General features: G+C 46.1%; 1 protein-coding gene across 2 annotated transcripts in view; it reads left to right on the plus strand.

Annotated features, from left to right (window-relative positions):
• Positions 1-11891: 11891 nt before the first annotated feature.
• The window catches only part of LOC131203278 (ADP-ribosyl cyclase/cyclic ADP-ribose hydrolase 1-like), a 107583-nt gene continuing 104035 nt past the window's right edge, over positions 11892-15439 (plus strand). For both annotated transcript variants that reach the window (XM_058193312.1, XM_058193313.1), the window contains exon 1: positions 11892-12180. In XM_058193312.1, coding sequence (XP_058049295.1) covers positions 11939-12180 — 242 coding nt within the window. In that variant the 5' untranslated portion in view covers positions 11892-11938. The remainder of the gene's footprint in view (positions 12181-15439) is intronic.

Genomic DNA, 15439 nt, shown 5'->3' on the forward strand with positions numbered 1-15439 from the left:
GGACCTTGGAGGTCTTCTAGTCCAACCCCCTGCCTAGGCAGGAAACCCTATACCATTTCAGACTATCCAACATTTTCTTAAAAATTTCCAGTGTTGGAGCATTCACAACTTCTGCAGGCAAGTTGTTCCACTTATTGATTGTTCTAAGTGTCAGGAAATTTCTCCTTAGTTCTAAGTTGCTTCTCTCCTTGATTAGTTTCCACCCATTGCTACTTGTCCTGTCTTCAGGTACTTTGGAGAATAGTTTGACTCCCTCTTCTTTGTGGCAGCCACTGAGATATTGGAACACTGCTATTATGTCTCCCCTAGTCCTTCTTTTCATTAAACTAGACATACCCAGTTCCTGCAACTGCAACTGCAACTGTTCTTCATATGTTTTAGTCTCCAGTCCCCTAATCATCTTCTGTTCTCATCAGATGATGTGCAGTTGCACATATCTTGTGAAAACGGACTCTGAAGGATCCGTTGGTTTTCACCTAATTAAAAGTAAACGTTTTTCTCCCAGTCCCAAACAATCAGTCACATGGCCTAATCAATGCAGCATCCACTGGTCTGGTGGGTATCACTCCTCCTTCCTCCGGCCAGGTGTGAGAATGTCCTTGGTTCCCAGGAGAAAGTATTTTATTTTGACTACACATCTTCAGCTATCTCTAATCTCCACTCCCTATCCCTCAGTTCTAGTGTGGCAGCTCTGAAGCGCCAAGATGTTGCTGGAGTGGCAGATGATCGTCTTTCTTTCTTCCTTTCCTTCTTCCATGTGTTCGCCCCGGCTTTGGCAGCTCCTATGGCTGCCTTCCTTCACTGCTGGGTTGGAGGCTGTTATAGGCACTTCTGGTGGTTTGCAATTCCCCTGTTTGTGCCTGCCTGCACCTTGGTTCTTCACTGTCCCTACAGGACAGCTACGACCCTTGGGGATCTCCTCAATCAGCTAGGATTTGGCTTTTTTCCGGAGCCCCGGAATTTACCGTTCCGCCGCAATGCTGGCTACACCCCCTCTTCCACCAAGACAAATTCCTTGTGTGACCAATCACACTTGGCCAATATAAAATTCTATTCTATTCTATTCTATTCTATTCTATTCTATTCTATTCTATTCTATTCTATTCTATTCTATTCTATTCTATTCTATTCTATTCTAAACGAAGTACTGAATGATCACCTATAAATGGAATTCTTGTGTACCTGAACAACATTCTCATCTTCACTGAAACTCTAGAGGAGCACATCAAACTGGTGCACCAAATTTTGAAGAAACTCCTTGCTGTTAAGCTATACATGAAGCTGTCAAAATGCAAGTTTCACAAGACCAGCCCAGACTACATGGGCTACCGAGTGTCAAATGAAGGAATGGAAATGGACCCAACCAAAGTGAAAGCTGTCCTAGACTGGCAGCCACCAAGCACCATAAAACAGCTATAAAGCTTGCTAGGATTTGCCAACTTTTACTGGCAATGCTGTTAGAATATTCATGACTGGGAAGACATTATAACAAGGTCAGCCAATGAATAGGCATAGCAACTAAGTCAGTCAATTGGGAGCTGAGACAGACTGGAGCCAGGGTGTGTCTTAGTCTGCAGCTTCTGATTCTGTGCAGAGAAGTGAAACTGAAACCAGTGTGTGTGAACTTGTCTGCTGATCTGAGTTGAAATGAAACTGAATCTGCTGTTGGTGTTGTAAATTTACTTCATGTATTATTATGCATCTAAAGAAGTTAATGAATCCAGCTGAATCAGTTATCTGTGTGTGCTTCTAGATTCGATTTTTGCAAGAAACTGACAAATTCATCTCATCCTTCGCCAAAATTGTCCTGTCCATCACAAAACTGTTAAAAATGGGGGGGGGGGGACAGAACAGCTATCACCAACCCAACCCCTAACCTGGACTTTAGACTGCCAACGGGCATTCAGGATGCTAAAAGCCCTGTTCTCCAAGGAGCTGACCCTCAGGCATCCTGACCGAGAACAGCCTTTCACTGTCCAAGTGGACACCAGCAATGTAGCCATCGTGGTCAGTCCTCTTCAGAAAAATGCCAGCAGTGATTTACATCCATGCACTACACCTCCAAAAAGCTAACCGAGACTGAAAGGAGATGGGTGGTGTGGGAGAAGGAAGCCTATGCAGTCTGATGGGCCTTATTGACCTGTAGACATTTCTTCAAGGGCAGTCATATTCCGTTTGAAGTGTGGACTGACCACAAGAACCTAGAAGCACTAAAAACCCCGTGAAGGCATTCCCCCAAACAAGTCCGCTGAGTACAGTACTTGCATTACTTCAAAAGATTCAACTTCAAGTTGAAGTACATCCCTGGGGTGGGGGGAGGAACCTTCTGGCAGATGCCCTGTCATGCAAGCCCCAATATGAAGTAAACATGAAGAGGTGATTCATGCCTTAATCCCCCCTTCCTAGCCTGCCTCCCAAGCTACGATGCATTGCCAAGGCAGACAGGATAGAGTGACAAGTGGTGGGGGGGGGGGAAGGAGACCAAGAAGTTGAAGAGTGAGCTGCTTGTTTTGTTATACCCATGGTACAACAAAAACAAGGAGGCACTGACCCTAAGAGAAGGACTCACCTGGAAAGGCTCCAAGCTGTATGTGCCTACCAGCCTGCAACTGCAAGTTCTCCAACAGAGTGATGACTCCAAGCAGGCAGGACATTTTGGTTACTTAAAGATCCTGTATTCGGACAGAAGACTGTTCTGGTGGCCCAAGATGAAGAAGGAGGTTGAGGACTATGTCAAAAGCTGTGCAATGTGCATACCTGACAAAAAGACCAGGGAGACCCCCAGGTCTGCTGCAGCAGGAGGCAGACCCATCACAGCCCTGGGAGGAGATTGCTATGGACTTTATCATTGAGCTCCCTGAAAGCAGTGGAAACTTGGTCATCTGAACCCTGATAGACCTGTTCTCCAAACAGGCCCACTTCATTGCCTGCTCTGGGCTCCCCTCAGTGACCAAACTTGCCAAGCTATTTGTTAAGCACACTTATAGATTGCATGGTGTCCCACATAGAATTATTTCTTAAGGGAATATGTGTGTCAAATTCACTGCTACATTCTGCAGTGAATTTGTTAGGTCCATTGGGTCCTCACAGGGGCTTAGGTTGGCTTTTCATCTGAGTACCCATGGGGCCGTGGAATGAGTGAACACTATGGTGGAGCAGTATTTAAGGTGCTATGTCAACTATTAGCAGTCCAGTTGGGCAGAATTGCTGCCCTTCACTGAAGTGGCATACAATAATGCTGTGCATAGTAGTACTGATCTAACCCCTTTCCAGATCACTAGTGGCATGGAATTTGTCCCCATGCCCAGGCTCCCTAGGGAACCCTCCTCATCAGTATCCTTAAATGAATAGGTGGAGTCTTAGAAGGAGGGGTGGGAAAATACTAAGCGTGCTTTGCAGGAAGTCGCAGAAACCTATAAAACACAAGCAGATAAATGCTGTCGACCCCAAGAGCCATTTTGGGTCAGCGGTAAGGTCTACTTTCAATGAAATACCTTAAACTAAAACTAAAGAAGCTAGGACCTAAGTTCATAGGCCCTTTCCCCATAGAGAAGATAATTAATCCAGTCACAGTGCAACTTAAACTCCCTTGCCTATTAGGGAAAGTGCATCTTTCACAGCAGCTTGTTAAAGCTGGCAGTAGGCTCCTTAATCAGGCCAGTAAATTGAGCCTCCCTGAAACCAATAGTCATGCAGGGGAAGATGCATTATGAGGTGAAGAAGATTTAAATTCAAGGCTGCACAGGGGTCGGTTACAATACCTTGTACATTGGAAGAGGAACTCCCTTTCCAACGCCACATGGGTCAAGAGTTGGGATGTTAAGGCAGACAAGTTGATTAAACAGTTTCATTATGAATTCCCTCAAAAGCCTAAGGGGACTCTGGGGAGAGAAAGAGGGGGTTGAGGTGAGACTTAACTAATTTCCTCTGTGTGTTTTGTCTTACAGGAAATCCCCTTCAACTGAGAGGGGGCAGCCTGTAAACCCTGAAGCTGACCTGGCTGAAGCCATCTTGGAGCTTCAGTGTTGGCACACTAGAACGAGGAATAGGGAGAGGGGATTAGAGATAGCTGGGGTTGTGTAGTCAAAATAAAATACTTTCTCCTGGGAACCAAGGACATTCTCACACCTGGCTGGAGGAAGGAGGAGAGGTCTTTGGACTCTCTCGTACATGTGGTTGCCGAGAACGAGGCCGGGTAGGCAAGCGGTGGATTCTGGCGGCCATGTTTTAGGCTCGGAGGTGGGGCGATGAGTCGGCGTTTTTTACGGCCGTTTTTCGGCCGATTCGTCTGGCCGGCTGGCTGCTAGCCTCTGGCTCGTCTCCCGGCCCTCTTCTGACTGCGGACTCCGGACTTTTCGGGTGTAGCCTTTGGGCTCCAGCCTCTGCAATCGTGGACGACCTGGATGATTGCGGAGGTATTTCATCTACCCCTATTGCCATCTGCCTCGCTGCCATGGTTTCTTGGCTTTCCCCCTGCTGCCGGATTATGGACTTGGCAACCTTCATACCCCCCAGCCTCTCGGAGAGGTTTAGCCTTTTATATGGGCTTCGCCTCTTGGAGGGAGAGGTCTGAGGAGACCCGGCTTCTGGAGTGGTTAGGATTCTTCCCCTGGCCATGTCTGGAGATGGTTATTGGAGGATTGCGGGGAGACGATGGAGGCACCCCGGAGTTGCCCCCTGCAACCAGTCTATGACTGTGACTATTTTAACATCACCCATGCCCCCCTCGGCCTTTTTTGAGACTACTATGGCGTTTTGGTCCTATTAGGACTCCTTGGGGGACATGGGATTTAGTTGAGGGACAGAGGAGGACGGAGGAGGACGTGGCCAGCGACTGGAATACCATTTCCCTCACCCCGGTTCCAGGATGTTTGGACTATGCACGGACAGAATACCACCTAGACTGTCATTCGGTGCTAATTGCTGTTCCATTCTTTGTATGCCTTCATTCTGGACTAGTACCATCAGTCATCATCTTGCCATCCGGAGATGGAGCCTCTACTTTGCCGATTCTTAGTCTCAGCTGCTCGCATTATACTGCTTGTGAACTCTTGCGCCTGCAGTGCCCCGCCTGCAGGAATGGCCCTCCTCATTACCGAGGCCGGCCTCCATGACGGTCTTGGGACCCACAGAGGTGGCATGCGAAAAAGAAGAGCTTGTGGGGTTTTTAGAGGAATTTTTAAGGGGTGGGAGGGTAAGGCGGGTAATGGGGTAACCCGTCGGGTGAGGCCAGTTCCTGCACATGCTCGCGGTTTTTACTATCAGGTTCGGAGGTTATGGGGAGGAGTCTGTTCCTATCTGTGAGGGTGGTCCTATTGACACGGTAAGTGGGAGGGGCAGGTATGGCGGGCGAGGGTCATATCAAATTCCGGGAGCGCGTGCTCGATGTCTCAAAGCGATCACGCTCCGACCCTGGACTTTTCCGTTCCCGGATGGTCAGGATCCTCAGAGCCTGGGCCTTGATTGATGTTGTGCAATGCTCGGTCTGTGGTGAACAAAGCCCCTTGTTTGTGATCTTATACAGGGGGTTCCATGGACCTTATGGGCATTACGGAGACCTGGTTGGGCACTGAAGGCGTGCCTTGTAGAGATGTGCCCGCGGGTTTCCGTGCATTCCATCAGCCGAGGGCCCAGGGTAGGGGTGGGGGTGGCGGTTGTGATTAGAGAGAGTCTAGAGCCGAGGGAGACCACTGTACCTCAGATTGCCGGGTGTGAATCCCTCTTTGTGAGATGGGGTCGTAGGTGTCAGATGGGCTTGCTGATCACGTACCTGGCTCCTTGCTGCGTGACAGCTGCCCTGCCCGAGCTCCTGGAGATGCTGGCTGGGGTGGCAGTTGAGACCCCCAGACTTTTAGTCATGGGGGACTTTAACTTGCCATCTTCCGGCTCATCATCGACGGCAGCTCGGGAGTTCACGGCTTCCATGACGGCCTTGGATCTGACCCAAGTAGTTGATGGCCCTACTCACATTGGGGGTGGCACTCTGGACCTGATTTTTCTCTCTGGACAGTGGTTGAGAGATCTGGACTTAAAGGAAATAGTCATCGAACCTTTGTCATGGTCAGATCACTCTCTTCTTCGCCTAGACTTTCTGACCGCCATTCACCACCGCAGGGAGGCGGAGCCAACATGTTGGTTCCGCCCCAGGCGCCTGATGGACACTGATGGGTTCCGGACGGAGCTTGGGCCGTTTCCTGAGGGTCTGGCTCACGGCTCGGCTGAGGAACTTGTGGCGGCCTGGGAACGGGCCGCGGCGGGGGCCTTAGACCGTGTCGTGCCTTTGCGGCCTCTGACCCGGCGCAGGTCCCAACCGGCTCCTTGGTTCTCCGAGGAGCTGAGAGGGATGAAGCGCCGGAGAAGACGCCTAGAGAGTTCCTGGAGGTCTAGCCGTTCGGAAGCTGATCGGACACTAGTGAAGTCCTATACTAGGACTTACCTAGTGGCATTGAGGGAAGCGAGGCGTAGCTCCCCCCCCCCCCTCATTGCACCGGCAGATACCCGCCCAGCCGCCCTGTTTCGGGTGACCCGCTCCCTCCTACATCAGGGGGAGCGGGATGACCCGCTGCAGGGACGTGCTGAGGAGTTTAACGGTTATCTATACGATAAAATCGTTCAGCTTCGGGATGGGTTGGACCAAGATTGCGGTGATGCGGGTGAGATGCTCGAGGGTGGTCTTGGCGATATTGTTTGGGATGAGTTTGACCCTGTGGCTCCTGAGGACATGGACAGGTTGCTGGGTAGGCTGAATGCCACCACATGTTTACTGGACCCGTGCCCCTCCTGGCTGGTGCTGGCCACTCGGGAGGTCACACGAGGCTGGCTCCAGGCGATTACGACCGCTTCTTTGGTGGAGGGTGTCTTCCCGGCCGCCTTGAAAGAGGCGGTGGTGAGGCCCCTCCTTAAGAAGCCTTCCCTGGACCCGGCTGTTTTAGGTAATTATCGTCCGGTCTCCAACCTTCGCTTCGCGGCGAAGGTTGTAGAGAGTATGGTGGCATATCAGTTTCCCTTGCACCTGGATGAAACTGTCTATCTAGACCCGTTCCAGTCCGGTTTCCGGCCCGGTTACAGCACTGAGACGGCTTTGGTCGCGTTGATGGATGATCTCTGGAGGGCCAGGGATAGGGGTTGCTCCTCTGCCCTGGTCCTATTAGACCTCTCAGCGGCTTTCGATACCATCGACCATGGTATCCTGCTGCGCCGGTTGGAGGGATTGGGAGTGGGAGGCACCGTTTATCGGTGGTTCTCCTCCTATCTCTCCGACCGTCGCAGTCGGTGTTGACAGGGGCAGAGGTCGACCCGAGGCGCCTCACTTGTGGGTGCCGCGGGGTCGATTCTCTCGCCTCCTGTTTAACATCTACATGAAGCCGCTGGGTGAGATCATCAGTGGTTTCGTGTGAAGTATCAGCTGTATGCGGATGACACCCAGCTGTACTTTTCTACACCGGACCACCCCAACGGCTATCAAGTGCTGTCCCGGTGTCTGGAGGCCGACGGGTCTGGATGGGGAGAAACAGGCTCAAGCTCAATCCCGCCAAGACAGAGTGGTTGTGGATGCGGCATCCCGGTACAGTCAGCAATCCGCGGCTGACCATCGGTGGCGAGTCATTGGCCCCGATGGAAAGGGTCCGCAACTTAGGCGTCCTCCTGGATGAACGGCTGTCTCTAGAAGACCATTTGACGGCCGTCTCCAGGAGAGCGTTCTACCAGGTTCGCCTGGTACGCCAGTTGCGGCCCTTTCTGGACGGGGATGCCCTATGCACGGTCACTCACGCACTCGTGACGTCTCGCCTGGATTACTGCAATGCTCTCTACATGGGGCTCCCCTTGAAGGGCATCCGGAGGCTGCAGTTAGTCCAGAATGCGGCTGCGCGGGTGATAGATGGAGCCCCTCGTGGCTCCCGTATAACACCCATCCTGCGCAGACTGCACTGGCTACCTGTGGCCTTCCGGGTGCGCTTCAAGGTCTTGGTGACCACCTTTAAAGCGCTCCATGGCATTGGGCCGGGTTACTTACGGGACCGCCTACTGCTACCGAATACCTCTCACCGACCCGTGCGCTCTCACAGAGAGGGTCTCCTCAGGGTGCCGTCAGCGAGGCAATGTCGTCTGGCGACGCCCAGGGGAAGGGCCTTCTCTGTGGGGGCTCCCACCCTTTGGAACGAACTTCCCCCGGACTCCGCCAGCTTCGGACCTTGGACCTTCCGCGGGCTTAAAACATACTTATTTAATTGTGCAGGACTGAGCTAGGTTTTAAATTCATGGGTTTTAATTGGGTTTTATTTGTATATTTTAATTAACGGGCTTTAAAATAAGTTTCTTAATTGTTTTTATTCTGTATTTATATGTTTTTAAATGCCTGTGAACCGCCCTGAGTCCTTCGGGAGATAGGGCGGTATATAAATATGATTAATAAATAAATAAATAAATAAATAAATATCACCAGACCAGCAGATGCTGCATTGATTGGGCCATGTGACTGATTGTTTGGGACTGGGAGAAAAACGTTTATTTTTAATTAGGTGAAAACCAAGGGCCCCTTCAGAGTTTCATCAGATATTTCATCAGATATTTCCAATAAAGCTATTCTTTGAGGAATCTATCTGCCTTGGAGTTCTTGCTTGTAATGGATCTATTACTTGGAACCTCTGCTACAGCCGAGACGCGGCCAGGAAGCTCCTAGGTCCCCAGAGAATACCGGGACCTGGCAGAAGTGTTCAGTGAGGAAGAATGTAATGTCCTCCCACTTCATCACCCCACAAACTGTGCCATAGAGTTCGTACCAGGGGCCAAACTGCCCAAACTAAAGATGTACTCCATGACCCCAAAAGAGATGACTGAATTAAGGGAATACATCAACACTAACCTGGCTCAAGGACTTATAAAGGTAAATGTAAAGGTTCCCCTTGCACATACATGCTAGTCCTTGCTGACTCTAGGGGGCGGTGCTCATCTCCGTTTCAAAGCCAAAGAGCCAGCGCTGTCCGAAGACGTCTCCATGGTCATGTGGCCGGCATGACTCAACACCAAAGGTGCACAGAACGCTTACCTTCCCACCAAAGGTGGTCCCTATTTTTTCTACTTGCATTTTTACGTGCTTTCGAAACTGCTAGGTTGGCAGAAGCTGGGACAAGTAACGGGAGCTCACCCCGTTACATGGCAGCACTAGGGATTCGAACCGCCGAGCTGCTGACCTTTCGATCGACAAGCTCAATGTCCTAGTCCCTGAGCCACCGTGTCCCTTAGACTTATACAACCTGCCAAATCCAGAATAACTGCCCCAGTCCTCTTCAAAGAGAAGAAAGATGGGTCAATGAGTTTATGCATGGATTTTAGAGATATTACTGCAGTGTGCATGGAAAACACCTATCCACTACCCCTCATGAACGACATGCTGGCCCACTTGGCAAAGGGGAAGGTGTTCACCAAACTAGGCCTACAGGAGGCATACTATTGGGTATGAATAAAAGAAGTTGATGAGTGGAAAACTGCCTTTAACTGGCCTTTAGGCAGCTTCCAATTCAAAGTGATGCTTTTTGGGCCACAGGAGGCCCCTGCGGTTAATAAATGAAGTGGTGCATGGGCACCTTTACAAAAGAGTCTTTATGTATCTGAACAACATTCAAATCTTCAGTGAAACCCTAGAGGAACACATTAAACTGGTGTGCCAGGTTCTGAAAAAACTCATGGCTAAGCTATATGCAAAGCTGTCAAAATGTGAATTCCATAAGACAAGTCTGGACTACCTGGGCTACCGAGTGTCAAACAAGGGTGTGGAGATGGTCCTAGATTGACAGCCCCCACACATCAGAAAGCAGATTCAGAGCTTCCTAGGATTTGCTAACTTTTACCGGCAATTCATCCCGTCTTTCACCGAAATTGCCCTGCCCATCACTGAACTATTGAAAATGGGGGGGGGGGGTTGTCCATAGCAACCATGGCTAAGCCAACCCCTTAACTGGACTCTAGAATGTCAGTGGGCATCCAAGACATTAAAGACCTTATTTGCCAAGGAGCCGACCCTCAGGCACCCTGACCTTTGTTGTCCAAGCCGATGCCAGCGACATGGCCGTCATGGCAGTCCTCCTCCAGAAAAATGCCAATGGTGATTTGCAACCCTGCACATACACCTCCAAAAAACTGATGGAGACTGATGGCTGTGTTTGCACAAAAGTTCATTTGAGCATAACCATTTTTTGCCCCATCACATACATCTTTTGAACCAGCCTTGGTCATATGAACCCAAAACAGCTATTTCTCTGGGTTTATGTAAATCAAGCTTCTTAAGGGGCCTTTTTGGCTTAGCAGGAAAACATTTGAGAACATTCTTAGAGAAAGATGAAAATACAAATATTTGTAAAAACAATAGTTTTAGTCCTAGAAAACATTCTTCTGCCCCTGCAGTTAATCTGCCCTTTACTTTTTCCCATGTTAAGACTCTTCTGCATTTTAAAATGTAATATTTTATATGACATTTGATAATGAATGTTAGTATCCTCCCCCACAAACTACAAGACATTGTTGGAAAAAATATCCTTTTGGGTTCAGTTCCAAGTGGGGAAAAAGTATCTTGGAAAGAAGATTTATTGATGAACAGGTTCACATGGCTTGAGTTCCTGAGCAGAATCACATAGCTTGAGTTCCTGAGCAGAAAAAAGGACTGAGATGCTGAGAGTGCCTTGGTTTTATGCCCTCTGCTGGGCTTTGAATTTGAGCTTGTATTCTGATTGGTTGTCAGACTCCCATGGGGCCATGCAGAGGCAACTTTGTAGGCCAGCGGTTCTCAACCTGTGGGTCGCGACCCTGTTGGGGATCGAATGATGATTTGCCAGGGGTCGCCTAAGACCATCGGAAATATGGGAAGTATACTTGCCAGTCAAAGAATTGTGCTCCAATGGTTGAGTCCACAAGCCAGCTGCAGGCTCTTCCAATCGCTAGCCAAATTCGGCTTCAGGCACGATGAATTAAAAAAGAGAGAAATCTTTGCTCTGATGTCGCCCTCTCAAGCCAGCTGCAATCACTCCCAATCGCTAGCCTAATCTGGCTTCAGGCGCAATAAACTTAATAGGGGAGGAGTCTCCGCTTTAATGCCTCTGTCCTCAAGGCAATCGCAAGCAATTCAGATCGCTAGCCAATACAGCTTCAGGCGCGATAAATTCAAAACGAAAATAATTTTATGGTTGGGGTCGCCACATTGTGGGGAATTGTATTAAAGGAGTCGCCACATTATGGGGAATTGTATTAAAGGGGTCGCAGCACTATAAAGGTTGAGAACCACTGCTGTAAGCTGTCCTGAGTCCCAAGCTTGGTTGAGCCTTGCTGGATGATGTAATCTCCCCAGTGCCATGTGGTGAGTTCTGTTGCCAAATGGGTAGAGGGCTAATCCTATCTTTGTTGGATCTTGGTTGAAGGCATTTGCCTATGAATAGATCCACCTATCTCTTTATCTCTTAAGTGTGGACCTCTGCTGTGGGCTATTGAGGGTGGTGGGGGCTATTAAGAGTGAGTCTGTTTCCTGCCTAAAAACATGTTTCTCCATTTCTTATCCAGGGAAATATAACATTTTGCCTTTTTAATATTTCCTAGAATATTTCATTTTCCTAGGAGAGGGTGGGTTCTAACTTCTGACAACACAAAGCAGAATTAAAACCGGAGTGACAAATCTCCACCGGTGATCATTCAATGAGACAGAATCTGGGTCAAGCTGGTGCTCTCCAACTTCAAGTGAAGCTTTTCCCTTGAGCCAATAGAAATGCATCTCAGGCTTTTCTGCAAGTGTGTCTTTACAAGTGTGAGCCAGTGAGCCAATAGAGAAAAATAGGAGGAGGAGGGGCAGGAGCAGCAGCAGCAGCAGCAGGAAGCACATGAAAGCTACTTTGCTGCCAGAAGTGAAGGAGGCAGAAAGTACAGCTGTTGCTGCTTTTCAGAATCTTTTACTAAGATGCCCTTTCAAAACAGTTCTTCCTGGAAAAGGAAACAGAAACTGATTTTGACAGGGGTGGTAGTGATGCTTTTGGGCACCATGACTGTTTTTGTGGTTTTTGGACTGCTCAGGCTTGGACAGAAGAAGATCCCCACTGTAGAAGAACAGCAGTGGAAAGGCAGAGGGACCACTGAACATCTGGTGGAAATTGTCCTGGGAAGATGTTACAACTTCATCACTACAATAAATTCTGAACTCAGGTGAGTGGCAGGGTATTCTTGCAAAGACTGAAAGCAGGATTGATCCAAAGGGTATACAAAAAGGAAATAAGTAGGAAAAGGAAATGTCTTAAGCTTCTTTTCCAGAAAAATAAATATTTTCTAGCAGTTGAAAACAATTTTATTCTGAAATGTATCATACATGCAAGAATATAGAATAGAATAGAATAGAATAGAATAGAATAGAATTTTTATTGGCCAAGCGTGATTGGACACACAAGGAATTTGTCTTGGTGCATATGCTCTCAGTGTACATAAAAGAAAAGATACGTTCATCAAGGTACAACATTTACAACACAATTGATGGTCAATATATCAATATAAATCATAAGGATTGCCAGCAACAAGTTATAGTCATACAGTCATAAATGGAAAGAGATTGGTGATGGTGATATATTACAGTATATAGCAAATAGGCTTGCTATTTTCTTCTGAGTGCTCTATTTTATTAAAGAAATGTATTTAATAAAATAATATTAAAATGTATGTTCTGCCTTCAAATGCATCTGCATCCTTCAGAGCTGATCATATCAGAATTTCAATTATCCCAGCAAACTATTTCAATTAATGGGAAATCCATATACAGAGACATTTTCACATTTCTTCTACAGCAAGTAGTATAGGCATGTCTGTTGTCTCTAATATTAGAAATAATACCTGACAATTATTACCCCCCCCCTTTTTTTTTTTGAAAATTCCAGCCACTTGTCTGAAATTGTGCAGGATTTCCTGCTTTGAGTAAGGGGTTGAAGACCTCCAAGATCCTTTCCAACTCTGTTATTCTGTTCTGTTTAAAATTACCTATCACTAGAGCAAAATAGAAAGAGAAAGGAGAGTTTAGTAGTATGAGTGAGAAGTGCCTCTGTCATATTCCCACTTAACCTTCCTATCTCTTGAACTACAAAGCCAAAGTTTTGCAACCTTGCTCCAGCAGCTTGACCCTTTGATTGTTTCTTTCACAATCCTCTGAATGTGGCATGTTCCAAAAAGCATAACTTTTCTCTGCTAAGAGTGATTCATGGGTGCTTGTGGTTCTGGTGTTACAAACAGATTTTTTTTAGCATGCTATGGCATTTCAGACTGGAAACAAGACATTCAGTGACTTCTTGGGGAGTGGAAGGATTAACATATAAAATGGCTTATGAAGGGATGTAATAATACAAGAGAGAGATGAGAACAGATGGATCTGAGAGGTGATCTTCAAAAATAAGATTGCATTAATTGTTCAAACTATAGGTAATCCTCAACTTACAACCACAATTGAGCCCAAAATTTATGTTGCTAAGTAAGATAGTTAAGTGAATTTTGCCCCAATTTACAACCTTTCTCGCCACAGTCATTGCAGTTATTAGGTTAGTCACACAGTTGTTAAGTGAATTTGGCTTCCCCATTGACTTTACTTGTCAGAAAGTCATCGTAAATATGAATCAGTTGCCAAGCATTCAAATGCTGATCACATGACCATGGGGATGCTTTAACGATCATGTGAAAAATGGTCATAAATCACTTTTTTCAGTATTGTTGTAAGTTTGAATGGTCACTAAATGTACTGTTGTAGATTATCTCTGTATTTCAGGTATGAATTTGGAGAGAGAAAAATGCTGGCTCTTCATGATTTTACTTTGTCTTGAATCATGGATTTGCATTTCAGGGCTCTCTCTATAAAGTTTACTCAGAAGTAAATCTAATTATATTCAGTTGGGTTTCCTGCCCACTAATGCCAACAGAATTGTAGTTCTAGTAGGAATATTAACTCATGAGTAAACTTGTGTGCCTCATTGTTAAGTAAATATCCCATGGTTATAAAAAAAAGTCCTGTTAATTTACATTCCCAAGGAAATCAGGATTTTGAATCAGCAAACAGAGAAATGTGATTAAATTTGGAAATGCATGGCTGATTGAATTAGACTCTGTATTTTTTAAAACTGGTTTGTAATTATTTATGCAATGGAGGTGGTAATCTGTAAAACTCAATAGTAAAGGAATGTCTTGTTATCTTTGTGTAAGCAAGATGCTTCTGGAATTTTATCAAGGCATTGCAATTTTAGTGCATTAGTGTGAGCTTGAAAGGGAGATGTTATTGCTTTTAAAAGGAGACAATTCTTCAACATAAATGTAACTCTTAACAGAGTAGCTGTCAGGCCTGGAAACCATACTAGACTTTAGGGTTCCAGACGCTGCCACATTTTTCCCCTGAGGGGAAGAAGGGGGGCTGAGGGGTATGGTAACATTCTTCAAGCGGTCAAGGTCGGATGGTGTTCACATCTGCAGGAAGAGTGGCAAGAAGATATTCGAATGAACTGAGAGAACGTGGGACCATGTGACCATGTGACCATCAAAGGGGTCAGGGGGGTGGGACTCTTGGGGTTTATATAACTGGGAAAAGAATCCGGAAATTCAGTTTTAGAATTTCACTCATCGTGTGCCAGTTTCCTCATGCTAGTAAAGAACTCTGAAAAACAATGGCTTCTGAGTTTTTTTTATGCAGAAGAGGTTTTTCTGGAACCTTGACAATAGCACTATTTCTTTCCAGGCTCATTTGGAAATCAGAAAAAAGTTCCAAACCTTACTTAAATACTTAAATAGTGTTCCCTGAGAGCAACTTTTAAATACATACCATTTTAAAATTGCCTTTAATTTTTCTTGAAATTGCTGAATTTTTTAGAGAATCATACTCTTAGAGGATTTGAGGAGATATATTAATATTAATCTATATCCTTTCCATTCTGGATTGCTAATGGTTTTAAATAATAACTGATCTTTTCTATAAAGATAAACACATCAAAGTTTGATCACACTACTTTAAACAGAGAGATGCTATATTCATGTTCACTCTCATTCCAAATTATTTCTTCCATATTTTTGTGAAGTGTACTCATCCTGTATTTATGGATTAATTTTCTTTTTAAATCTAGTTTATACAAATCAGCATTTTCTGTGGCAGGCAGGCTAGACTGGAAACTATATACTATTCAGCCTCCATTTCTCCATCTCTTAAGGCATTATTTTCTATTTCTGTAATATTTAAATTTTGTAAGTCGTTAACTGGTGGCGTGATTGAGCTAGTCTCACATTCAGACTTTCAAAAATTATAGGTTGATTGCATCAATTGTTATTATTTTTGTTAATGTTAATGCCATGTGTCTATTTTTTATTATGTTTATAAAGGTGGTTTAATCCTATATACATATAGTAAAATTGTAAGATAGATGGCAAATGCTACATAAATCTGGTTATAAAA

Source organism: Ahaetulla prasina, chromosome 8, assembly GCF_028640845.1.
Source record: "Ahaetulla prasina isolate Xishuangbanna chromosome 8, ASM2864084v1, whole genome shotgun sequence".
Taxonomy (NCBI): Eukaryota; Metazoa; Chordata; class Lepidosauria; order Squamata; family Colubridae; genus Ahaetulla; species Ahaetulla prasina.